The sequence below is a fragment of the Lolium rigidum genome, chromosome 5 (genome assembly GCF_022539505.1).
Source record: "Lolium rigidum isolate FL_2022 chromosome 5, APGP_CSIRO_Lrig_0.1, whole genome shotgun sequence".
In the NCBI taxonomy this organism is placed as follows: domain Eukaryota; kingdom Viridiplantae; phylum Streptophyta; class Magnoliopsida; order Poales; family Poaceae; genus Lolium; species Lolium rigidum.
In genome coordinates this window covers 266,572,118-266,598,893 of record NC_061512.1, presented here as the reverse complement: position 1 = coordinate 266,598,893, position 26,776 = coordinate 266,572,118, and the positions used below count along the sequence as shown (strand labels likewise).

The 26,776-nt window shown below is 45.4% G+C and overlaps 1 protein-coding gene and 1 pseudogene across 1 annotated transcript; both read left to right on the top strand.

The window, feature by feature from the left end:
• Window positions 1-12,042: 12,042 nt before the first annotated feature.
• On the top strand, window positions 12,043-13,492 carry LOC124657627 (arogenate dehydratase 3-like). Its single transcript, XM_047196146.1, has one exon. It carries the CDS (start codon window positions 12,043-12,045, stop codon window positions 13,288-13,290), a length of 1,248 nt encoding a protein of 415 aa, XP_047052102.1. The 3' UTR covers window positions 13,291-13,492.
• A 2,430-nt stretch (window positions 13,493-15,922) lies between these two features.
• Window positions 15,923-20,352, top strand: LOC124657626 (annotated as a pseudogene).
• The last annotated feature ends 6,424 nt before the right edge of the window (window positions 20,353-26,776 follow it).

The window sequence follows — 26,776 nt, the reverse complement described above, 5'->3', positions numbered from 1 at the left end:
AAGATATCACTCTCGCTCCTAGAGAACTGCATATCGAGCCCGCGCCAAGGTCGCAAGGGGTCTGTACGCATCCTCCGCACCCAACGGGTCCTAAGACTGATGGCCGTGCGTGCGAGGTCAGTGATACCGAGACCGCCGTACCATAGTGGCCTACACACCCTGTCCCAGTTGACATGGCAATGCCAATTTGGTCGACCTCTCCTAAAGAAACTGAAGTACAGGTGCTCCCGAATTGCCATCATCAATGTCGCCGAGAGCGCTCGAGCACATCATCACACACCATCATCACCACTACTCTTGCAGGCCGCATGAACTAGACGGCGAGTATGGACGACATCAGCCTGCGTAGAACGACCTACCACCAACAGGAACGCCTCGTGCTTCACGTCCTAGGCGAGCGTGGCGGTCACTGGTCAGGGAGGTCTTTGCTCGTCGGCAACAAAGGGCATCAACGCACAAGAACCGCTACATCGGCGGAAGAACTGAGAGGAAATCCTTTCAAAAGACAAGAGCTTGATGGCAGCATGATATCGCCGTTGCTTGGTGGTTTGCTCGCACACATATATTGGACGTTCGGCCTCTCGTATAATGAGTACCACGTACATGGTATCATTGTGTTATCTTGTGATTTTCTTTTCACTTGATGTGTTTGCAGATGAACTAAAATTTTCATGTATAGATCATGCAAAGCTCAAAAGCTTCAACGTAGTTGAATGAAGAATTACAATTATTATTAGTATTCATAGAATCTGGAGCAATGTTGAATACCCTCGCCTAGCGTCAGAGGATCTATGCACCTTAGATCGTCTTACAACTCCCCGAATGTGGTTCCGATGTGGCATGTGGTGTAGAGTGTTCGCCAGCGATTATCGTCATGCGAGGGGTGCCTCTACCACATCAATCACGGTGCACCACTGACTTAGATTGCGTGTCCGCCATGATTAATGTCAATCCATGGTATAATACTAGCATCAAGCATTTCTAATTTTCTACGATGATTGTCCTTTTATTTTAGAGAAAACATGAATTTATAGATTTTATACATAACAATATACAAACTCAAAAAAAGAAATATGCTGAAAGTGTCACATGGAGAGAAAGTGTGCAAGTGATCCGTTGCAACGTGGGGGCACTCAGCTAGTATAGCAATTGTATACGAGTATTTTGTCAGATATTTGTCTTTTTGTATTTCCTAAAATACAACATTTGTTTGAACGGAATTTCTGGCATACAATGTAGATGTATAGATCCACCTAGAATGTTTGGAGAACGAAAGATGCAATTATCAATTATTTTCAAAAAACGAGCTCACTAGTGCTCAACACCGATGAGTTTTCGCAGGATGGACATTCAACCTCCAATCCATAATAAGTATCATAGTAGTAGTTCAAATTCGTCCAAATTTAAACTAAAGATCCGATACTTATCATAGATACAAGGGAGTATCTCTTTTCCCGAAATAATTCTGTACGTATTTTATGTGGGGTTTGAAAATTTTCCATGACCTCTGCCCTTTCTCTGACGTTTAGTTCACAGATTAAATAATCAACAATGCAAGCGCACATTTCACTGGCTCACAGCAGCTCAAATACATCCAAACGCACGACCCAACTCAGACCACACGCCCAAACTCAATTATCCTTCGCATCCCATATGTTCATTATAGAATTGATGTGCTAGCATGGATTCGATGTAATCTTGAAGTTGAGACCTCTTAACTTTGGTATCGTATAGATTGATGCACTAACAAATTAATTCAAATGTAAAAAATAATGAAAATGGGATCAACAACATTTTTTTTTGAAACAAAAAAATATGTTGTTGAGCCCATTTTCATTATTAACACCATATTAATTTCAACATTTAACACCATATTAATTCGAGATCAATTGTGGGTCCTAACGCTGTTTGTGTCGGTGGAATGCTAGTGTAGACCGGTCTGGATCTCTTCTTCTAAAGAGAAACCCCGCGGTTTTGTGTTCCTTCTAAACATTCATTGAAGCGGTGTGATAGACGCAAGTGAGTTTTTAAAACCTGGGTACTCTCGAACCCACGGTGAACACTAATATATATAAATACTAAATAAAGTTAAAGAAAATATGAAATAATTTTTTGCATGTATAAGATATATGCACGTAGGTGCTGGCTAAATCTGGAATACGGAAGTATGTAACTGAGGCAAAAATGACAAAATGAACAATACAGTGTAAGTATATACTTACATGATTTATTTCATATTCTTTGCGAATTTATAAATATGGTTTTCGGGTTAGTCAAACGACACGGGTTAGACGACCCTTTCAGTTGCTAACCGTTGGTAGGGTAGGTGAAATTGTCACGTTCCTCACGCGGCGAAATTGGGTTAATTTACTAGTGTTTGATACAATGAGGCGTACGTACATTTCTTCGGAGAAGAAATTGCAGCGAGTCAGGACTGGGTGACAAGTGCTGCAGTATACGTGCAAGTAGTTGGAGCTGTAGTACTAGCTGGATTAGATAATAGTTTGACGCGGGGGAACATATATGCGCGTAGACAACAAATATCTTTTAAGGAAAACTTTGGCTTTTTTCCATGGGAGACTTCGGAGCATACACATATCCGGCCGGTGCTAGCTGGATGTCCGTGCTAGCTTGCTTGACTGCAACTTTTTTTGATGGTCTTGACTGCAACTTGGTTTAGGTGGAGCAGCAAAATTGTCGTTAGAACATCTCCTACTCATCTCACCTAACTGTCAAAATTGCAGCAGAAACTAATGAAAGAAACATCACTCGCTCAGACACCTACTCGTCCAACTTTCGAAAATATCTAGTGCCTCCGTTCTATATTAGTTATCACAGTTTAGATATATCAATCAACAAAACATGTATGGAATTTAGATACATTCAAATCAGCAACAACCATGTTTCTCATAACCATTCCACCCACTTTTTTTTTTAATCAAATTGGAATCTAGTAAACTACTTTCATGAAGAGCGAAATGTTGGTTACCAGCTTACAATACATCAAAGGAAGCAACAAAGAAGAAGAGAAAGAAACTGCGCTACACTAGCTAACTAGGTAAAGAGCTTGAATCCATCGATGGAAGCACCGTCCACTATTGCAAGGGCATGAAGCCGAGAACTGACCCGAACCAACAGAGGTCCTATGCGAGAGAAAATCGAACCCATGACCGGGCAAATCGCAGTTATCTTCCTTCCTTGAGATAATAAATGGGCGAGGGCTTGATGGAGGCACCTCCAAGGATGAGAGTGGCGCCCAAGGGCGTCGCCGCCGCTCGCACCAGCCGAGGCCTTGCCGAGCTTTTGCCCTAACCCAACCACCACCCCTAAAGACGCAACCTTGATACTTATCCTACGGCATATTGATCCCACGTCGTAAGGAAGAAAACACCGACATCGGCCCGCATCATGACACTAGCCTAGGAAATCACCCCTAGGTATCTAGGAGGCCACCCAAATCAGGCAGAACACCGTGTAAAAGTAGCTAGTGAGACAATGGCGGCGACAAGCACAAAGAAGGTGAAGAGGGTGTGCCTAAAGCAAAAGAATAGAACCTTGCACCATCGGAGAAGCGCGGCAGTAAAGCACGTCGGCGTGATCCAACTTCGAGAAATCAGGAACATTTAGTGGTGCCTCCAAGAAGGAACACGACGCCGAGGACATCGTCATCACCCGTAACGGTCGAGGCCTTGAACAACTTTTGTCGATGTCCCACCCAGAACCTGAAGCCAGCCACCACCATGAGGCCGGGGAGGAGGAAACAAAGTCGGCACCGCCGACAACACTGAAACCACTATTGCCAGCCCAGAGAACATAGTGACCGAGACCCTAGGTCAACTACGTCGAGCTCATCATCGACACAAGTCGCACTCCGCCAGACCATCACAATAGCCAGGGCACGCACGATCCGTCCATGGTGCTACCAATGCCACCACCGCATCACCCGTGCGCGACCGCGGCAGGAAACCGGGAAGCACCAGCGAACGCCACCCGCCCATAGAGCAATGTCACACCACTGCTGGGAGCCCAAGAAACAGACCCAACGGTGCCGCCGACGACACGAACCCGACCATGCCGCCTGCCTGACTCCACCAACTCCAGAACCACTTGCCTTCCCGAGTAAATCTAGGCTGGACACCCAATACCAGGACGGGAGGACGGCGCTGGACCTGCAGGGTCCTGCAGGTGCGGTCAAATTCGGCCAGATCCAAAGCCGGGCGTGCCACCACGACGTTACCATAAGAGAAATGGAACTCCATCTTTATGGTAGCTTGTCGATTCAATGAGATGGGTTGACGTACGGTAGCATGGAACTCCATCTTTATGGTAGCTCGTTTTTTTTCGAAATGGGATTACCCCGGCCTCTGCATCGGTTGATGCACACAGCCCTTTATTAATAGAACACTCAAAAAGTTTACAATTCAAGGATCATCGAAATTCGCTACAAAGATCAACCATCGAAAAAAGAGGGAAAATCTAAGCGAGCTAGGCATGCTGCAATCTTCTAGTAGGCCGCCAAGTAGCCTGGTAGAAAATATCCTGGGCAACCATTCGAAGGCGGTTGCATCCAGAAACCATGCACTCCCGCTGATCCTCCGGGAGTAGGAAACGCCAGAGTTGAATCCAGTGTACCATAGTGTGTATAACCTGCAAGAAATTAGTAGAATCTTTTCTGTTAAAAACAATATCATTTCTGCAATTCCATATTGACCAACATAAAGCGGAAACCCCAATACGAATCCTAGCTTTATCGGTTTTGTCGGTTCCATTAAGCCAATTCCCAAACATGTTTGTGATATTGGTAGGAGGTGGAATATTATATGCAAGCAAAAACCACTCGCCAGATAAGCTTAGCAAAAGGGCAGGAAATAAACAGGTGTTCAACCGATTCCTCCTTGTCACGTAAAGAACACTTGGTATTTCCATTCCAATTTCGCTTTGCTAGATTATCGCGAGTCAAAAGGACCTTCTTGCTAAGGAACCACATGAAAATTTTAATTTTGAGTGGGATTTTAATTTTCCAAAGGTATTTACGAAGATATCTGGTCTGTCCATTTATCATATCATTATACATAGATTTAACAGTAAATTTCCCAGAATGAGTTAGCCCCCAAACAAACCTATCTTGCTCTTCATTTAAATTTATCTCCATTAATCTTTGGCACAGGTGTACCCATTGATCCCATTTATCACCAATAAGTCTTCTCCGAAAACCAATATTTAACGGAGTTGAACTCATAACATTTGCTACTGTATCATGTTTACGATGAACTATGTTGTATAATTGAGGATATTGTGATGCAAGAGTCTGGTCCCCTAACCATCTGTCTTCCCAAAAATGCACTCCCTCTCCGGATCCTACCTCAAATTTTCCTCTACTAAAGAAATCTCCTTTAACTTTCATTAGTCCTTTCCAGAAAGGTGAATCAGTAGGTTTACTTTCAACTTCCGCCAAGGTTTTCTGCGAGAGATACTTGTTTTTTAAAATCTGTTGCCACAAGCCCTCTTCGGAAAGTAGTTTGAATAACCATTTACTAAGTAGGCAAGAATTTTTAATCTCCGTAACTTCAATGCCAAGACCACCTTGGTCTTTAGGCCTCGCAAATCATGCTCCACTTAGTTAGCCTGTATTTCTTTTTGTTTTCCTCACATTGCCAAAAAAAGCGTGATCGGAAAAAGTCTAATCTCTTTCTTATCCCTTTAGGTAAATCAAAGAAAGATAACATAAACATTGGTAAACTAGTGAGCACCGAATTAATCAATACAAGGCGATCCCCATATGATAATAATTTGCCCGCCCAACACCCAAGTTTTCTTTCAAATCTACTTTCCACTGGATTCCATTCAGAGTTTTTTAATTTTCTATGATGAATTGGGATACCCAAATATCTGAAGGGCAAAGAGCCTGATTCACAGCCAAATAGTTGTTTATATTGCTCTTCTTCCTCCTTAGCTTTCCCAAAACAGAAAATCTCACTCTTATGAAAGTTTATTTTAAGACCAGATAATTCTTCAAAGAATCGTAGAATAAGTTTCATATTTAGCGCCTTTTCAAAATCATGCTCCAAGAAGAGTATCGTGTCATCAGCATATTGCAGTATGGATATTCCACCGTCAACTAAATGAGGGATAAGACCACCTATCTGACCATCCTCTTTCGCTCTTGCTATAAGTATGGCCAACATATCTGCAATAATATTAAACAACATAGGTGACAACGGATCACCCTGTCGAAGACCCTTCCTGGTTTGAAAATAATGACCAATGTCATCATTGACTTTGATCCCAACACTTCCTCCCATAACAAATTGTTTGATGAGATGACACCATTTAGGATCAAAACCTTTCATACGCATAACTTGTTGAAGAAAAGGCCATTTAACCTTGTCATATGCCTTCTCAAAATCAATTTTAAAAATCACCCCATCCATTTTCTTCCGATGAAGTTCATGAATGGTTTCATGTAGGACAACTACTCCCTCCAGAATATGTCTTCCTGGCATGAATGCCGACTGTGTAGGGCTAATAACTTTTTCGGCAACAGTATTAGCTCTAATAGTAGCGACTTTCGTGAATATTTTAAAACTCACATTGAGAAGACAGATAGGTCTGTATTGCTGAATTTGAATTGCATTCTCCTTCTTAGGAAGCAAGGTGATAACACCAAAGTTCAGCTTGAACAACTGTAATTCCCCTGAATGCAGTTGTTTGAACATTGACATTAAATCATCCTTGATTACTTCCCAGAAGGTTTGGTAGAACTCAGCCGGAAAACCATCAGGACCCGGAGATTTATTTAACTCCATTTGAAAAATAGCATCCTTAACTTCCTTCTCTGTGAATTCAGCAACAAGAATGTTATTTTCCTCTTGGGTTAATTGCGGAATATCCTGTGTATATTCCTCACTCAGTGTGAGAGTAGAATTGGCTGGCTCTCCAAACAAATTCTTATAATAATCAGAGATGTAAGATTTTAAATTTTCATCACCCACTATGGTTCCTTCTTCTTGTTCTAATTGAAAATTTTTCTTTCTTCTATGCTTGCCATTTGCAATTAGATGAAAATACTTAGTATTATTTCCCCCTTCTTGAATATATTTGACCTTAGCCCTTTGTGCCCATTTAGACTCTTCATCCCTACGAAGTTTAGTTAAATCATCATTAGCCTTTCTAAGTTGTACTCTCTCATCATCATCCAGAGGACTAAACTCTGCTTTCAAATCTAGTTCATCAATTAAAGCAAGCAATTTCTCCTTTTGTTTCTTATATTGTCCACTTAAACATTTGGCCCATCCTTTAAGAAACCGCCTCAAGTGTCTGATTTTATTCTGCCAAATGGCAATAGGAGAATTCCCTCTTGTCTCAGCCTCCCATTCGGTTCTCACTATCTCATAAAAATTCTCATGCTTGAACCATGAAAGTTCAAAAGAAAAGTGAGATTTGTTGCCAAGATGGGCCTGGTTACCCGAGTCAATTAACAAGGGAGCATGATCCGAGCTAGTCCTTGTCAAGGCTCTAACTGTGACTAAAGGGAATTTTTGCTCCCACTCAACTGTCGAAAGGATACGATCTAGTTTCTCAAAAGTTGGGTTTTCCTTTCGATTAGCCCAAGTGAATTGCCTACCTGAGAGAGCAATCTCTCGCAGGTTTAGGCTCTCAATAATGGCATTAAAAACGAAAGGCCAATGCGGCTTAAAATTATCATTATTCTTGTCCTCTTTTCTCCTCAGTATATTAAAATCTCCTCCAATGAGGGAAGGTATGGATCCCGAATCGCCCATTCTGGCTAGTTCAGCTAGAAATTCTGCTTTATGGGCATCTTGAGCAGCACCATAGACAGGCACCAATACCCACTCAAAACCATCATGTTTACATTTAACATGTAGTTTGACACAGAAATCCCCAGTTAGCACTGTACCAATTTGTAAGGTTGTATTATTTATACCCACTAGAATGCCACCAGACCTCCCATGAGGTGGAAGACAAAACCAAGAAAAATCTAAACCATTTGCCAAGTTTTGTAGAAAGGGTATTGAAAAATTAGATCTCCCCGTCTCCAGTAAGGCGATAAAATCTAATCTTTCTTCCCTTAATTGTTCTTTGACAAACAAATGTTTTGCTATATCACCAAAGCCCTCTGAATTCCAAAATAAACCTTTTATTGAAGACATCTTAACTCACGGATTTTGTTTTGAATCTAGCACTTCTACGAACCCCAGACAAATCAAATTCTTTTTTCCTACGAGGCTTCTTGAAATTAATAATAGGCATCAATAGATCATCCTGCTCCCCTTGTTCTAACGCTTCTTCTATTAACAAGTCTCCAGTAAGACTTGATAATTTAGAAGCTAGCAAGCTATTTTGCCCTTCATCTTTATTCAATTGTGCTTCCACATTTTTCTTTAAAATTACTAAAGTTCGGTTGATCTCTACCTCCTTGATGGATTCTACAGCTTTTAAAACCTCGTTTCTATTTTTCCCAAAAGAAATACCCATTCGATTTGCCTTTGCCACAATATCCTCATTAGACAAAGTAGCTATAGATGGCTTGGAAGAAGAAATACCTGGAGTGGTAAAGTCGTGTCTGAGATTAGCATTCTGCATCGCTCTTTCCATCTGCGTAGCATCCGCATTTGGCTGTGCACGGATCCTGTCGCTCGCCCTGAGAGACAGAGATGGGGCTGCAATTCCCCCAAAAGCCGCCACCTCCTTATCCAAGCTAGTCTTCTTTGCCATTTCATCAAGACCTATTGTAGTATGTGTTTTGGTACCTGAAAGATGTCTCGTTACCACTGTTGGCGACGAAAAATTTTCTTTACCGACAGTAATATTTGTACCTGAGTTATTGGTAGAAGCAACAGAACAGCCCACAGTAGGACTGGCCACAGAAAATCCCATGTGCGTCTGGGGTCCATGCTGCAGCAGACTGTCAAGCCCCCTCGCCATTATTGGCTGGACAGAAAAAGTCCCGCCGTCGGGATAGCCGCCCACGTTGTCCTTAGCCAGCGAACAGGCTCCACTTGGCGCCATGCACCCAGCAGGAGGAGTCGACGCGGGAGACAGCATCTGGGTGGGCAGCAGCGCAGCGGTCCGCGCATCGGGAATTGCCACCCGCCTGTCGACCTCCAATGCCGACGCGCCACCTGAGTCTGCACCTGCCTCGCCTGCTGCCTTGGTCGACCTGACGGGAGACCGCAGCTGGCGTCCAGGTGACAGATGAACCGGTGGGCTAGTCGTTCGAGGAGGGACAGCAGCATCTGCGCCCAGTGGCTGCACGCCAAGTGTGGCCTGTCTGCCCAGTGGCAGAGCAGTGCCAACCGACCCGGGCATCGCTGATCCCAAGAAGATAGAAGGCTTTCTGTTCGGCGATCCCGAGACAGAATCCACCTTGAAACTTGCACATTCGGTGTCATTTTGTGCTGCATCATGCAATAAAGGAACAGGATCAGAAAAAGGACAATTTTCTCCAGGAAAAAAACCAGTGCAAAGTTCAACAGTACTATTATACATTATATGATTACCTGAGCTCAACAAATCTTTTTTAAGTGAACCAAACAAAATTGGATCCTCAAGTTGATGTTGAGCTTGGTGAGCACTAACCGACTTAGTATTGTTAACTTTTTTCATTGTACCTTGCTGAACATTACTATTACTTTGTTGCTCATTGTTTATTGTCTTCTCAAAATCCATGTCACTTGCACCATCAGTTTTATCTCCATTTGAATCATCATTATCTCCTCCCCCATTGTTACCTCCATCATTACCCAAGTTATCAGTGTCAAGTTGAATCACTGTAACTGGCTCAACCTCAATGCTTAATTTAAAGAAACCTCTTTGAATGAAGACATCAGTCGTCTCCGGGATGAGAGTGTGATCTAGGCAACCAATTCGTATCCTCAATTCCTTGTTCTTCCTAGTGTGTACCATATCCACTTCCTTTGTCATGCCAAAAAGAGTGCCAACAGCCCACAAAGACAAAAAATCAGTTCTCACATCCGCTGGAATCCCTCTCACCCGGAGCCAGACCTTAGGCAACATATACAGAGGGTCCTCCAGAGCCGACCAATCCTCAAAAACAAGGTCAGAACCTCTGTCTGGGACTGGATAAGTGCGGAAGGTCTTCATCCTCTGGGCTTCAGATTTGTTTGGAAATTTGACCCTAAACACATTGTTTTGGAAATTATATATTTCCCATTGGAAATTCTCCACAGGGACGATTCTCCTCAAACAGTCTGCAATATCAGGAATAGACATAGGGTCACCCTCAACAGTCACCTTTACTAACTTCAAATTGTCCACCTTTGGCTTATATGAACCCCCTGTGGGCACTTGAAAGAACATAAGCTGCTCTATAGCATATCCATACATAGTCACCGATGGTTTGGGAGCAGCTAGAAGAGGGCAAGCACTAGAGATATGGTTTGTTGACTCACAAATATCACATACGGGTGCAGAGCAATTATCAATTTGATGCCCAGGTTGCTTACATCTAAAACAAGGATTTTTATCTGTCTTTTTCGCCTTCTTAGCCGGATTGGTAACCTCCTGTCTTGGCACAGTATCAGCTTCCACCTGCATCGGCTGAGCTTGCTGCGCGACATTACCTTGAGGATGCTGCTGCATTACAGGAACAGCAGTTTGTGTTGCCGCCGGTACAGCATCACTTGAAATAGAGTTTGGAACCTCATTCCCTCCTCTCTGTGCCGCTGCAGTCAGAGCCGCAACCACCCCCTGAATTGCCTCTTTTATCAGATCAGGGTTAACTCCAGCAAGGCTAACATTATTTAAGCTCCCTGTACCAGAAGAACTACCACCAAAGCTACGATTCTGATTAAAATTTGATCGGCCTCCATTGAACCCATATCGATTGTTGGCATAGTAATTGTTATTCCCATAAGAACGAGGACGATAATGCTGGTTACCTCCACCACGGTTGTAATTGTTGAAATTAGAACCTCGGTTAAATTGTCCCACCTCCGCAGCAAACTCGCCATTGAAACGCTGTCCATTATCCTCTCCCGCCGTGCCACTAGACTCGCCTGTGACAAAGTTTCCTGGACGGCCAGAGAAAGCGCCACGACCATTGCCGTGATTGCTAAACCCTGATTGGCCGCCGAAACCATTGCCGACGTTGTTGCCATTCGAGCCACGGCCAGGACCTCCGTATCCGCCGCGATCACCGCGATCACCACGGTCACCGCGGTCACCGCGCCCCCTGCCTGGACCAGCGCCGCGTCCCGGGCCGAAACCTCCACCACCATTGTTCATGTCGACCGCAGATGATCCACCGCCGACAGAGACTCCGCCGCCACGAGTGTTTCTGTTCTCACGCGAATACCCTAGTTTCTGGCGATACACACGCCCCGCAGCGTTGTGGCCGTCGACAGGGTTTTTCGTGAGGATCGGTCGAACACCCTGGGCCTTGGATCGCCGCGCATCACGCCCTTGCGAAAATCCACTACGATACCTTGCGAAAATCGACCGCCCTGATGGCCCCACGTGAGTGGCGGGTGACATTTTCGCGCCAAAATACGATTTTTCGTAACGGTTCCATTTTATTTAAGAAATTAAAGATTTGTTTTTTGAAATTTAGGACCTTCCAAAAATACATTGGTTATAAAATGGTATACATGCATAGAAGGAAATGCATATTATCCTTTATCCACACATGAAAACTAAACTAATTTGTAGAGATAAGGACATGGGCTATCCATTCTAGGAAAATATATGAGGCGTGACGAAAATGTGCTCGTGCTGTGTGTGTGAGCAGTAGCAGCGTTGAGACGTCGAGGAGACGGGAAGGAAACGAGACACGTTTCCACGACGGCGAGCCCCCACCTACCCCCTCCGTCGCCGCCCGCCGTGGCCGTGCGCATATAAAAACGGCGCCTTTTTCCTCCCCTCCTCGACAGCTCGGAACAGCGGAGCTCAGCCGCACCGCCTACCCCACCACGCTCGCCACCAGCCACCCACCCTCCACCGCCAGCCGGAAGAACCAAATCGGCTGCCGGAGGCGAGCTCGCTCCCTACCCCCGGCCGGCCATGGAAGCCGCGGCGGCCATCCGCAACACGGCGTCCTTCGCCTCGCCGGCGCTGCGGATCCGCGCGGCGAGATCCGCCTCCGTGGCCGCGCGCGCCGGCAGCTCCAGCCGCGGGGACTGGCAGACCGCCTGCGCCATCCTCTCCAGCACCAACGACAACCAGGCGCCGGCGCCGGCGCCCAAGGTGAACGGCCAGACCACCAAGCTGGCGCCGCCGGACGCCACCACGCCCGCCTCCCTGGATCTGGCCCCGGCCACCACCAACCTCAAGCGCCCGCTCAGCATCAGCGACCTGTCCCCCGCCCCGCTCCACGGCGCGCAGCTCCGCGTCGCCTACCAGGGCGTCCCGGGCGCCTACAGCGAGGCGGCCGCCGGCAAGGCCTACCCGAACTGCGACGCCATCCCGTGCGACCAGTTCGAGGTGGCCTTCCAGGCCGTGGAGCTCTGGATCGCCGACCGCGCCGTGCTCCCCGTCGAGAACTCCCTGGGCGGGAGCATCCACCGCAACTACGACCTGCTCCTCCGCCACCGCCTCCACATCGTCGGCGAGGTGCAGCTGCCCGTCCACCACTGCCTCCTCGCCCTTCCCGGCGTCCGGCGCGAGCTCCTCGCCCGCGTCATCTCGCACCCCCAGGCCCTCGCGCAGTGCGAGCACACGCTCACCCGGATGGGCCTCAACGTGGCGCGCGAGGCGCACGACGACACGGCCGGCGCCGCGCAGCACGTGGCCGCGCAGGGCCTCCGCGACACGGCCGCCATCGCCTCCGCCCGCGCCGCCGAGCTCTACGGCCTCGCCGTCCTCGCCGACGGCATCCAGGACGACGCCAGCAACGTGACCCGGTTCGTGGCGCTGGCGCGGGAGCCCATCGTCCCGCGCACGGACCGCCCCTTCAAGACCAGCATCGTGCTGGCGCACGACCGGGAGGGCACCTCGCTGCTCTTCAAGGTGCTCTCGGCGTTCGCCTTCCGGGACATCAGCCTCACCAAGATCGAGTCCCGCCCGCACCGCCACCGCCCCATCCGGCTCGTCGACGACGCCAACGTCGGCACCGCCAAGCACTTCGAGTACATGTTCTACATCGACTTCCAGGCCTCCATGGCGGACGTCAGGGCGCAGAACGCGCTCGCAGAGATCCAGGAGTTCACATCCTTCCTCAGGGTGCTCGGGAGCTACCCCATGGACATGACGCCCTGGGACAGCACGGCGCCGGCGTCGGCGTCCTCCAGCTCCTCCTCATCGGATCAATGAACTATTCTTTTAGAGCAAGATTTGGTCGGCCAGTTACTACTTGATATAGCTGATGCTCTCCTAGTAGCTTCAATTTTCGCCGTGCTGCTGCCCCCTTTGCATTCGTTGTGGACAAATTCATTGAGAAAAAAGACAAGTGAGCATACCATATACGATTCCTTTATTGGTTTCAGGTTGGAATACAAGTGTTGGCATTTTGATGGTGGTATCTTACAGTTTTTGTTCAGTTCCATGATCCTTTTGCCCCAAATCACACACAGACTTGGTATTTGTATGTTGCATGATTGGAACTCAGATCGGCATTCGGTGATGTGTCCAAGCGTCTTCCTTCCTTCCTTCTTGCTGCAGTTCTGGTAGCTGAGGCAGTCGTTGCTGACTTACCATGAATGTTTGTATCCGGCTCAATCTGGGAAAACAACAGATATGACTAGAGTCGTATGCTCTAACGACAATTCCCCATCTTTGAAAAACATGCCACAGATACGGAAGGTACAAACTTGCATTCAACCAAGTGATCGAATGAATCTCTGAAGATCGATCGTACCGGAAATTCAAGTTCCGATTAGACTCACCTGACTGAGGACAGCCTCGAGGAGACTGTCTGTTCTCTGCTGGGCGTGAAATGCTTATCATGTGTGAGCGTTTGGATTGTTCTTCCATTTTGCCCTTCTCTTTTTGGGGTGAATGAAATCCACCTGGATGTTGCTCCTCCATGCTTGCCTCAAACCGGCAGAAATGCAGGGATAGCTGTCTGCTCGGTATCTGGATTGCAATTGAGATCGGCGCCTGAGCTGGGAGAGGATTCGAGATTGGCTGGAAACTGACAACACAATAAGTAGTTGGGTGGGCTTAAGTTTTTCCTGACTTCGTGTCAATGGAAAAAACGATAGAAATGACCAGGAAAATGCTCTAAGTCTACCACCGGCAGCAAAGACTGAACCAAAAAAGAGGTTGAAATTCAGTTAGCGCAACACATAAGGAACCACCGCAAATTTTACAGTGCTAAAATTAACTACAGTTAGCAAACAGGCTTAACATCCACTTAACAATGTATTTTCCCAAGTTAAGATTTACAACAAGAAAGCCAGTACTTACTATCTCAAAATTAAGAACATACACATACTAATCAGAAAATTCAACATTCAGAACAATAACATAGTAACACACTTTGATATAATTCAGTGCTATCAACTCCAGAAAAACGAGCATCCTTCTGTTGTGGATTCCATTTCACTTTGAAGTTTAAATAGAGATGCATCATTCATTCGTTATATCAGGAATAATAAAGCTAGGGGATCGCAATCCCAAAACACAGAATTATTCGTGTCAAAACAAAAGCCTAGCTAGTAGCTTATGTTCTTGCCGAAAGGCAATGTTGCATGGTAAAAGGACCAATTCTGTTGGCAATAAGAAAACCATCTCGCAGTACAAGGGCTCAAATTTCGAATTTGAACAATTTCCTCAAATTTGAACCTTTTCAACTTTGAACATGTTTTATACTCTGAAAGGATTCAAATCTGATTTTTTTTTCAAAAAAATCAATACGGAGTAGAAAAAAAATCACAGAAGAAAGTTTTTTCCTTGGGCGGCTGGGCCGGCCCAACACGGACGAGCGAGGCGGGGTACAGGTGGGTCGCTGACATTCCTCGCCGCTCGCCGCTCGCCGAGACTCTGCCCGAGTGCCCCCGCCCCGCCCCTCCGTCGCGAGTCGCCGTCCTGGAGGTGAGCTCCTTCCCTCCTCCCTGCTCTCTCTACCTTCCTACCCCGCACTCCCCTCGTTCTGCAGCGAGAGGCCGCCCGCCATTACCGTGCCCAAACCCTAGGCCGAGTAGGGGGTTGGGGAACGGCGGGGGAGGGTTTTCTATGCCGATAGGGCGCGCGGCGGTGGGAAGGGAATGCCGGACTTTCCCCTTGCCCTTGCCCTCGCCCCGCCGGCCTGCCCCCTTGTCGCTCGCCGCCCAAACAGAGAGCTTGTCTTTCCAACAATAGCCAAAATAAATTTTAAGTAGAACTCGATGGACCATTGTTATTAGAAATCATGTCTTTTGCTGCCTTATTCTCCACATAGTGGCCTTCTGTTACCATGGTCTGAACCATCGGGTAATGGTATATGTATAGTTGTTGATGCTACCTTATTCTGAACCATATGTACTGCTGCTGAAATGTTGTCAAAACGAGCTGAGATGAAGTCTAAATGCTGCTGAAATGCTGTCGAACGAGCTGAGATGGGGTGCTGTACTGGCCCATATCAATCTGTTGCTAAAATGTCGTCCAAGGGGGGTTAAAATCAAATCTTCCCGAGAACCAACCTGAGGTTGGGTGGTTAGGAGGGTGGTTGTACCCCCAGCCCACCAGAGTTCAAACCCCAGGTTTGACATCTGTGTGTCTCATAAAGGCGGAATATTCTTTCAGTGGGAGGCGACGTTCCCGTCGATAGCGAGGCGCCTGTGGTGACTTCGTCAATTTCAAGATCCAATCCGCCGGCTCGGTCTTCCGGAAGTGCTCATAGGGGTAGGGTGTGCGTGTGTGCGTTCATAGGGGTGAGTGTATGCGCGTGTATGTGAGCGCCTGCGTTTGTATTGTGTTTCTCAAAAAAAAAAAAAAATCAAATCTTCCCTCTTCCCTCTTAGCCATGGCCTCCGAACCTCCACGGGCGGCGAAGCACCCCAGGCCACGGGCTCCCACCATCATTAAGGATATCGGTGACGACCTACTTCTTGAGATCTTCCTCCATCTCCCGTCCCTTCCGAGTCTCGTCCGTGCCGCCCTTGCCTGCCCCACTTTCCTCCACGCTGTCCGCTCGTCCCCCGTCTTCCGCCGCCGCTTCCAGGCGCTCCACCCGCCACAGCTCCTAGGATTCTTCCACGAACCCTACCGCCCCTCCATTTTCCCCCCTCCGTGGCCGCTCCGATCCGGACCACACCGCCGTAATCCGTGGTGCTGACTTTTTTCTCACCCGTCTCACCGAAGATAGCGCCCATGAACCCCACGGGTGGGATATCCAGAGCTGCCACCGCGGCTATGTCATTCTTGTCAACCTTAGTACCGACCAGATCGCTGCCTACAACCCCCTCACACAGGCGCTGCATGTCCTTCCCCTGCCACCGGACAAGCTCACACACTCCCGGACAATTGAGTTTCACTTTGTCTTCTTCGAAGAGGACGTGGGGGTGTGCAGCGCGGTTTGTGTCGAACACATGAAGAGGCCGACATGTATCGCCGTCTTCTCATCGGCCACTATGGAGTAGACACCTGCGCCACAACCTGAATTTGATGCTGGTAGGCTCGAGTCTGAATTTGATGCTGGTAGGCAGGTGAATGGATTTGTTTACTGGAAACACTTGCGTGAGGACTATGCACTTACTCTCAACACCACCACGCTTCAGATTTCTAGACTGGATTTGTCGGTGGGAGACAAAGGATCGAAGCTATCTGCTTTAGGTCATACCAAGGATGGGGAGCTCTGTATGGTTTGTGCAGATGACTCAGATGCAAATATAGGAAGGCTTTTTGTTTGGTTTTGGAGAGCTGATGATGATGGTGTTGAGAAATGGACCTTGAAAAATGCTTTTAAACTCAGTACATTAGTTGGTGAGTATGATACCACAGTGCATGTTGAGGCAGTTATCGATGGCTTTGTGTACCTGTCTACTAAGTATCTTGAGCGATGCGAGTCACTCCTATCTCTGTGTCTGGAAACAGAAGAGCTGGACATACTCATTTATGACACATATCAAAAGCCTGCTCATCACTACATCATGGGGTGGCCTCTTTCTTTAGTATGCGACAAGGTGAGCCATAAATTCTTACCTTGCACTTTTTTCTATTCAAATACTTGAATATTACTTATACCGAAATCATATCATGTCATGTCTCAGACTCTCAGGAGGATCCAGAAACCAAAGTTGCTGTAGACCGTGAGGCAGATTTGGTCCTGTGGGCACCGAAGAGTCTCCTTCTGTTCTCGTTGCAGTGTTGCAATCATACTCATACAAAGAAGCACTGATTAATGGCGATGGTGCAAAAGTCACGCAGATAGAGTCCTTTTTGACTTCCTATCGAGGATGGCAAGAGGCCCCGTTAGATCCATATCTGCTGTTAAAACATTGACTAAGGGCTTTGATTGCCATGACCCTCTTGTGGTCTACAGTTCATAGTTTCTTTCTCTGTTCTTGGTGGATGGACCCTCAGCTATACTATTGTTCCCATGTGACCAATTTCATGTTTATGTCGATGCGCCTTTTCTACGGACATTGTTTTTTCTTGTTGCACTCTGAACTTTCAGTGGCAGACATTTTCCTAGTTTTTTTACCTTGTTGTACCTAAGAAATTCCCTGCTTACCTCTGCTTTGGCATTTGGCATTGGTTGGATTCCCTGCTTTTTTGCTTGCTTGGAACAAACTAACGGCACTTGCACTTAAGTTGTATCCGTTTTGGGTTTCAGTGCGTGCAATAGTAATAACATGTGTGCAACTAGATCGAGTCATTGAGTGAGTTATCATGACCGATTCCAGCCATTTATTACGATAGTCGTGTTATGGTTCATGTAGTTACATTGGCATGACCAGAGGAATTAAAAAACTATAAGGCACAAACTAGTTAAGAGGTTTATTAAGATTATGTAGGTTTTTACTTCCTTCACCAAGTTCTTGTGTATCATGGAAAGTTTGCCAGGTCAACAATCTAATAGGCTAGCTCGATGTTGGTGTTTGGACATGCCCTGAGCTTCTGTGCATCACTTTGGATATTCTGACTTGGCAGTGCCAGTACATTCCAAGATTCTGTGTCTTTCTGTTAGGGATATATGATCATGATATAATCATTTAGTCTTATTCTTTTGAAGGATTTTTATATGCATAACTACGCTACTTACCTGAAAGCCTCAAACAATGCAACCTGACTGTTTTCTGAGAACTTCAGATACCCCATAATGCTGATAGTTATATTTTTCTTCTGGAGTTGCTTTGAGATGAGATGTAATGTTCCCATGTGCTTGCTTCTTACAACATATAGCTCTAGATTATTGGCAAAATTCCCTCTCATTTTTTAATTGGCTCATAGTAGAATGTGGTCATATTGCATACTTGGCTCATAGTAGAATGTTTTCTGGATCTGCAGCGGTGGTGCTTGATCTGTCGAGCCAAGGTCAGGGTGGAGGTCCAATGGTGGTGCAATCAGTTTTTCAAGAAATGTCCAATTTAATTTGGCACGAGTACTGAATCTGGTGATAGAAAAAGATAGTAGATCTGGCGATTGTTGTACTATTCAGAAATTGGAGTACTGCTAGGCTGTAGTTACTGATTTGCTTTAGATAAAACATGATATAGCTTAGCATTATCAAATGCATACTTGATTTGTATGTCAACAGATGTGCTTGCTTGTACACTACTGTTTGAATTGATAAAACATGAAATTGGAGTAGTTATATCCTTATGCTAAACCAAAGATGACCATATGAGGTTCTCTAATTGTTGTCATACTTCACTTAATAACGCATGCTACTTACTCCATTGCCATGTCATTTTCTCTGATCTGTGATGAACACTGGTTTAGTAGAATTCTGTCATTGCTTGCTTGCAATCATTGATGAATCATAAATACTTATGTCTGGAGTATTAAAAAAGTGTTTGTTCTTTGCTGGAAGTTTGATGCTTGCTTGTTCATGCTTGTGTGTTGATCTGAACATCAACGAAATGTAAAATTTTCTTGAGAGGAAACTCTATCAGTACAATTTTTGCTCGAGACTACTCTGGTTTTTCTCTGAAATAATATCTTATTCTTTTGTATTTTCTTGAGTTAGACTGAATACTATTTGTGATGTAGTGCCTCAGACTGAACACTCTTTGGGATTTAGTGGCTCAGACTGAACACTCTTTGGCAATATTTATGCAGCTTGGAATGGTGGTCATTTGAAATCCTTGTGCTCCTCTCTGGACTCCTGCTGAATACTCAGATTGAGACATCAGCGCTCTCAGTATGGTAAGAGAATAAGATTTTAACTTGTGTGTGTGTGCTGTGTCCTTACCTGTCATGCATTCCATTGTAGGCAACAACCCTGAAAATGATCTAGGGGAATTAGCAAAGACACCCCGTGATGATTTGAATGCTAAAATCCAAGTCATTTTGTGGTTTTGCATCAGCTTGTAAAACGGATGTAGGTAAAAACCCTAAAAATGAATTAGCAAAGGCACCCCGTGATGATTTTGAACACTACAATCCATGAAGTCAGGATGTGCTTGAAAGTCTTTAAACCCATGCATGATGTGGCTTGGTGTATTCATTCCCCTTTTGGATTTGTTATTTTAATAATCAAATCAATCAATATGCCACACAAGGGATGGTGGTCATCTGATTCTTTACTATGATGGTTTCGTATTCAGACTTGAGAGTAGAACCTCAATGTAAATGCAGGCACTGCAGCTGGCTAAAATATGTGTGATCTTAAGCCATCTTCAGCACACGTCTTCCCTTACTATTCAGCAGCTCAAAGATTATGAGGCCTTTTGTGGTACCCTCGAATTAACCAGAGCCATCCATTTCAGTCAATCTAATGGCCTTTACGTGCTCGCCTCCGCAACTCGAAATCCCGTAGGTTCTGAAACAGTCCCAGCCAATAGAGCCCATTGTACCTAGCGAGACTTTTTTTTTTTCAGATCGAGTCATTCAATTTGGCAATTCGTCCCCACCTCGGCACCTCCTCCCGATGGCACCAACAGGCGACGAGCTCGGGGGTGGGCGCGGACTGAAGGAAGTAGTGCCTGACTGCCTGGTACTTGGCTGCTCGTGCTGGCCTCCCTCCCTCCGGCTTGTCTGCGGCGGCCTGACGGAAGGAGTTGGGCGCCGACCGGATCTCCGGCCACCGGCGCGTGGGACAGGTGGCCTACTTATGTTGGCATCTGGGCGTTGGCCGCCGCCGATGGCTACCAGCTCCACCGCGTCCTCATGTCCCCCTTCTTCCGCTGCGTCCAGACAGCTGCAAATACCATCGCCGCGCTCGGTGCCACCGTTGAGTCAAGCACCGATGTGCCCGTCGACATCCCCCATGTCAAGGTCCTCCCTTGATGTCTCCCGTGTTTGAACAGATACTAATTAGTATAACTGCTGCGATAATTTAGCTTTCCATTTTGCATTCATGTGACATGAGTGAAGGAAACTGCTTGTCTGACACTTAAATTTTTTCAGTGAAATAATTGCAGGATTCTTCTACTCAAACTCAGACCAAAGATAAAAGATGGTTTCTTCATAGCGACGTCAAGTTGATGAACGTGTCAAGAGATTATTGACTTGACTGAAGACTGTCTTGGCTGGGCTGAGCTGGGCTAGGCTTGTCTACGAGCATGTTCTGGGAGAAGAAAATTACATGTTTGTGGAGAATGTAAGGAATCCCCAATCTTGTAACATATTAAAGGTTAGTGTATTCTTTGAGAAACAATAGTATCTTTGCTGGTAGTACATAACTGTGTGAAAAACATACAAGGTTTGAGAGCTGCAGATATGGTGTACCTGGGAGTGGCCATAGCACAATGTACTAATCTAAGAGAATGAGATTTGTCATATTTATTTTAGATCTTTTATTAAGCATGTCTTTACCACTAGATGTGTCGTGCTTTTGTATGACGCTTCTGGACGGTTATTTGTGAATAGGAACTGTTGTCTGGTGTTAAAATGACTTATACGTTTTGTATTTCTCACTTTCTCAGTCAATTGTTTTTAAGGTAGATTTATCAGCAAATTATTTTTAAAAATAGTGTTGTTTGCATCTGATTGATCTGAGCTACATACTCGAACAGTACTCATGCATATTTATTTTTATTCCAGGGTGGTGGGACATACTATCTGATTGTCCGCCCAGAAGTTTAGTTAAAAGAATTGTGCTCAAAATTACTATCTATCTGTTTATTGTCAAATTCGGCTTATTAAGTGTCGTTTTCAGTTTTGTCAGTTGATAGTTGTATTAAGTTTTTTCAGTTTTGATTTGTATGTTTTAAGCTGATATTAGCAAGTCCAGTCGAAGAAATTATCAATCATTCATAAAACTATTATCAGTTTTAGACTGAAGGGCATGTTTGGGTTTAAGCTTCAGCCACAGCTAAGGTTAAGCTCCACCCAAAATCAACAAGGTGAGGCATGCCTAGCTTTGTGACAAAGAGTTTTATTTTTGCTTGTCGAAGTGTCAGCGCTACCAGCAAGGAAATACTCGTCAGACCAGTAACTATTTTTGCAAGCAAAAGAGATGAAATCCTGCCGTGAACAGCAACCATCACTCTGATTTTATTGCTTTAACTGAAGCCGCTATGTCATAAGGCTAAGGGAAAATGGCGGAAGCATAACATATTTTGAACAGAGAACTTTCGAATGAACATTACCCCCCAAGGAAAATATAGGAACGATAAACGTGCTCTGGTATGTGAACATTTGATATGATGTCCACAGTCCAAGTACCACATCTCACACTAATAATGTGCCATGCACGAATGCCATTTGTTAGTCACGTCCCAAGTTTTTCCAAAGCATTTAAGGACAAAAAACTAGCTTCACAGGAAACCCATCTCAGAACACAAAACTCTTACGTCTAAAATGCCAACGCCAGAAAAATCACGTCCCAAGTTTTGACGTTTCTGAACTACTATAGAGCCAGTCTAGTTCAGATAAGTACAAGACGGTACATCAGGAAATCTAGTGCGGGTCCAAGAAGTACTAGGTTGATACAAAGAATGAGCGTGGCAGTACATCAGATAAAAAACAGCAGGCTTCTAGCAAAGGTCAGCTAGAAAATTTAGATTCCAGGATTTGAATAACACGACTACCGCTATACTACCACATTGCTGCTCACGACTATCCATATATGGGAGAAATAACACGCCCCGGCAAATCATGCTGCAGCTGACGCACCATGGAGGCCATCACTAAATACCTGTTTTATAAAGAGAAAGAGAAAATAAATAATAAACATCACTAAATACCTGTTCATCCCATGAAGCACACAAATGATAAATGTTGAACAATTACCTTTGTCCGTTGACTAGAATCTCTCGTGGAATGCCTTAGGCTTGTTCTTACTTTGAGCACCTCTTGGTTTTATCAGTATTGGAAACAGGACTTGGCTAGTAAAAGCTTGATTCGACGAAGGAAAATATGTAGGCAAAGGACAAATGTTCTCGCTTGAAAATTCTCGCCATTCTCCCCGCCCCATCATTCTCGGCTTCGTCGATCGAAAAACTCTTTAAAAAATCTATCACTCCGAGTGATTTCGGCATTAAGAGGTCGGAGGTGCTTCCGGTGAACACGTCTCCGAGCTTCTGAGGCCGGGATGTAACTATCTCCCTCGATCCTTTTCCTAATAACTTTCTCTCCCAAGATTTCGACTGCCAACACCTATCTCTTATGGATGCGATCTTTCTGTATGTATTTTGACCTTGTGGTGTATTTTGCCGGTGGATAAAATGTATGTATGTATTTGGCTAAACAAATGGGTTCTACAAATGGCGTATTTTTAAAATGCACAAATAGTTCTAGTGGCGTGTAACTTGGAGTGCCACACGCCAGCACGAATCGAATGGCTAGTGGTATGCAATGCCTCCTCACGACACTGGTAAGAAGATATCACTGGCGTCTCGTCCACGCACAGTAACGTGATACCAGTGGTCTGTCCTCTACGCCACACTAATAACATATAGTACTAGTGGTGTGTCTCTTACACGCCACTAAGAAAATATTAGGGGCGCAAGACCAATGGGGCGGTAAATAATAGAAAATATCAGCGACACCTCTATGTTGAGGCATGCGCTCTTGGAGGATGCGGGTCAGTCTACCGGAGGTACGAGCGATAGAACTAACTTGTCTCAAGGCAGATTACCCTTTATCACTAAAGTCTTCTAATTTGAACTAACTTTTAGCATGCCATGGTCTTAGTGTGTTAATATTTGTATGCTTTGCAATCATCATCGTGCCTTATTTTCTTCATTTCACACCCAGAAAATACAAAAAAAACTCAGTCTTTAGATATTTATACAAAATAAATATTCTTCATTTGAGAACTATTGTTCCAACATAAGATTTTTATTAGTTATTATTATTTTATTCGATTTACTACAATTAGGAATACACCCAGGGTGCCAAACTTTCAAATATACAATGGCCCATTTAACTTTTCAAACATCTCTATTTGGAAATACACTTCTATTACGAAACAAACTTGTTATTCTCATTAAAGTTTGGTTGAATCATCCCTAAGAAAAAATCTTTTCACATGCACTTTTCAAACACCTTTTAAAAAAACTTTTCAAACATCTCTATTTGCAAATACACTTCTATTATAAATACACGTATACAATGGTATGTTATTTTTCTCATTAAAATTTGGTTGAAACATCGCTAAGAAAATCTTCCTTGCAATGATTCTCTGTCACATCTGCGGAAAATAATAATGACAAAAAAATTACAACCCATTTTTGGATTAATATCTACTGTTAGACGAAGTATTGTGTATTGTTTTGCTATTATATTAATAACTTTAAATATCTCGCCAAAAAGCTCTCGAGCATACATATCTTGATAGAGGTCACTAGACCTATGATTTAGATAATTGAAAATTGTAGTGTACGAGCCATCTTGAAGTGCCATTGGATATTGGCCATGCTCATATCTTAGTTCTTCTACGGTATGAAAATAGGCATTCACTGTTTATTCCTCTATCAATCATTTGTTGGAGAATCCGGATTCTTATGCATGTGGTGGTGAGTACATGTATACTGGGGTGACGTCAGGCTTCTCTTAGAACTGCCACGTATGATTTTTGCTCAGTTGGATTTTTGCTCAGTTGGACGAGAGAGAAATAAGAAAGAGAATGTTGTCTTTCCTCAGCTAAGGGATGATCCCTTAGAAAATATGAAAAGATTATTTGATGCGTTGTACCATTTATCTTCCCTTAGCAAACTAATTCCTTACCTTTGATTTCTAGAGATGACAATAAAAGATAATGTGTATCTATTGTTTTCTCTAGATAACGTGGATAACTAAGATAAGGCACCACTTCTCTACCATCGTACATGCCCGAAACTGGTTGCGGGCGAGCGAATGGTTCCGGACAGGGCATCGAGGCAAAAGGAAACAAGCGCAATATCGCACCCTTGTTTTAGGGAACTGATTGGGGTCTAAGTTGGGACCTTGACTCCTTTTTTTAAACATAGTTGGGCCTTTGACTTAGTAATGATGAAATGGCGTGCGTGGAGGCTCATATCTGCTTTATTGTTTACAACACGGTTTTTTTTTCATCCCACGAATTGCACCAAAATTTGCACAAACTTAGGCAGTAGGCACTAGTTTTACATTGACGTCTCTGGATGTCTGGCTGTATTGTAATTTCGTTGGCTAGCCGATCGATGATCACGGACATGTATTAAGGAAAAATAGGCTTCCATGTTTCGACCGACACGTGCAGTTTCATTCCTTGTAATGGAGCACAAATTCAGGGTACAAAGAGATATGTTTTTCAGGATTTTCATTTAGTTTACCAAACAACGGCATGGCCATGTGGAAAGGTATGGCATAGATTGTTGATCGTTAATTAGGAACGCAATCGGGCGATCCGTGTACTGTAATGAATTGCTTAAGCTCGACGTACGAGCCTCCTCGATTCGGACCATCTTATTACACACAAACCGATCGAGACGAGATGTGTCGGCCGGCTCTGTGGCGTCGCTGCGTCGTCAAGGTATGCACCTACGTCGTGCTCGTCCTCATGGCGGCCGTCGTCGCCGGCGCCATATGGCTACGGATAAGAAACCAGGACCACCCAGCGCCGCGCTTCTACGCCACGATCACCACCGCCGATCTCGACATCGGGCGGCAGGACGGGATGATGTCGACCTCGTTCGACCTCTCCCTCGGCGTGGCGGCGTCTCCCGGCCGCCTGCTCACTTGCGGTGGGTACTGCCTGGAGCGCGGCACCGCCGTGCAGGTCAGCTACCGCGGGGCGGCGCTTGGGCGGACCGTTCTCGCCAGCTGGGAGGCCGTCTGCGCCGCGTGGTGGTTGCCGCCGGAGAACACGCGGTGGACGAGGGTCGTCGCGCATGGGAGTAATATCACCACGTTGCCCCGGTTCGTGGCGGACGGCCTCGCCGCCGACGCGCGGAGCGGCGTGCGGGAGTTCGACGTGTCGATCAGGATGGCGGACGGGAAGACGGCGGCGTGGTGTGGGGCGCGACGGGTCGGCGACGATGACAAGGCGGCGGCCGCGTGCGATGTGCACACTCCACATAGTGCGTACGATGTTTGATTGATTGACTCCTTTCGTGAATGCGGTCATGCGCACGCACGCCTCGTTGATCGTCTGACGTTCGTGTGCATGATGCAAGTCACGTAATTAACGTTCTAACTAATGGTGTTTTTCTAGACTTGGTTTTCAAATTTAATGGCATAATATTACTGTAGTACATACAGTCTATCTGTCTGTTACCCTATGTGTTGAACTGTTGATCCACACATATCCATGTTTGAGTGACCTATACTGTTTCTTATTTGTCCACCAGGTTTTTCGATTGGTCATTGCACAATAAATAGATTTGATGTGCCATGTTAAGTTGCATTGTCCAGAGTTTCTTTTTTACAGGGTGATATTGTCCAGTTTTGAGCTATGGAACCAAATCTTCATAGTTGCACCAGAGTTTGTGGTGCACCTAGTTGGAAAAAATTGTGTCTCATTTTTTTGTTCCATATCTAAAAAAATGAGACACAATAAAATTAAAGCACAATTTTCCTTTTGAATTGCTAGTTCTTCTCGCCTTGACGAAGACCGAGAATTGGAGGTGTTGATAAACCCCACTGCTCTTGAAGCTCAGGTCCAGGTGTTGTTTGTCATGAATTGCCACTCCTGCTGTCACCGCTCTTCAGACGTTGTTCAGTACCGTGCATCACATCCTCCACCGCCTTCCTCCACGCACGTCCATCAGCAGCATCCACATGTACTCCCGCCCAACTTTGCACAGTAACAGGGGTTGTGCCCACGTATTAAACCGCAACGAGCCCGAGGCCACCACCTCCCGAAGAGGTTCAGCTTGGCAGCAGGAGCGGCCTACTTTCAACTACTGGCAGGTGGAGGTTTCAGGATGGAGTAGCAAACTCCCTCATTGAAGTTGAGGTGACGTCCATGTATGGCGACGCCACACGGTTTGTATTCTTCTATCTTTGTTGTTCCTTTGCCGTTGCACACTATGCAATTCATCGAGCTTAATGTTTTCTTTATCTCCCATCAAAGATGAGGCACATGTCTGATCTATGGACGGATCACGATCCTCTTGTTCGAGTGATCATGATCGTGACATCACCCATGATTGCAACATCCGAAATGACTAGATGCCCAACTTTTCATACTCCTCCACCAGACTGCACTCAGATGCCAGCAGCTCGTCACCTTGGCAGGCAACATGGTTGATACTTATCTCTATCAGCAAACACATGTCTATCTACCTATGTTTGCTTTAGATAT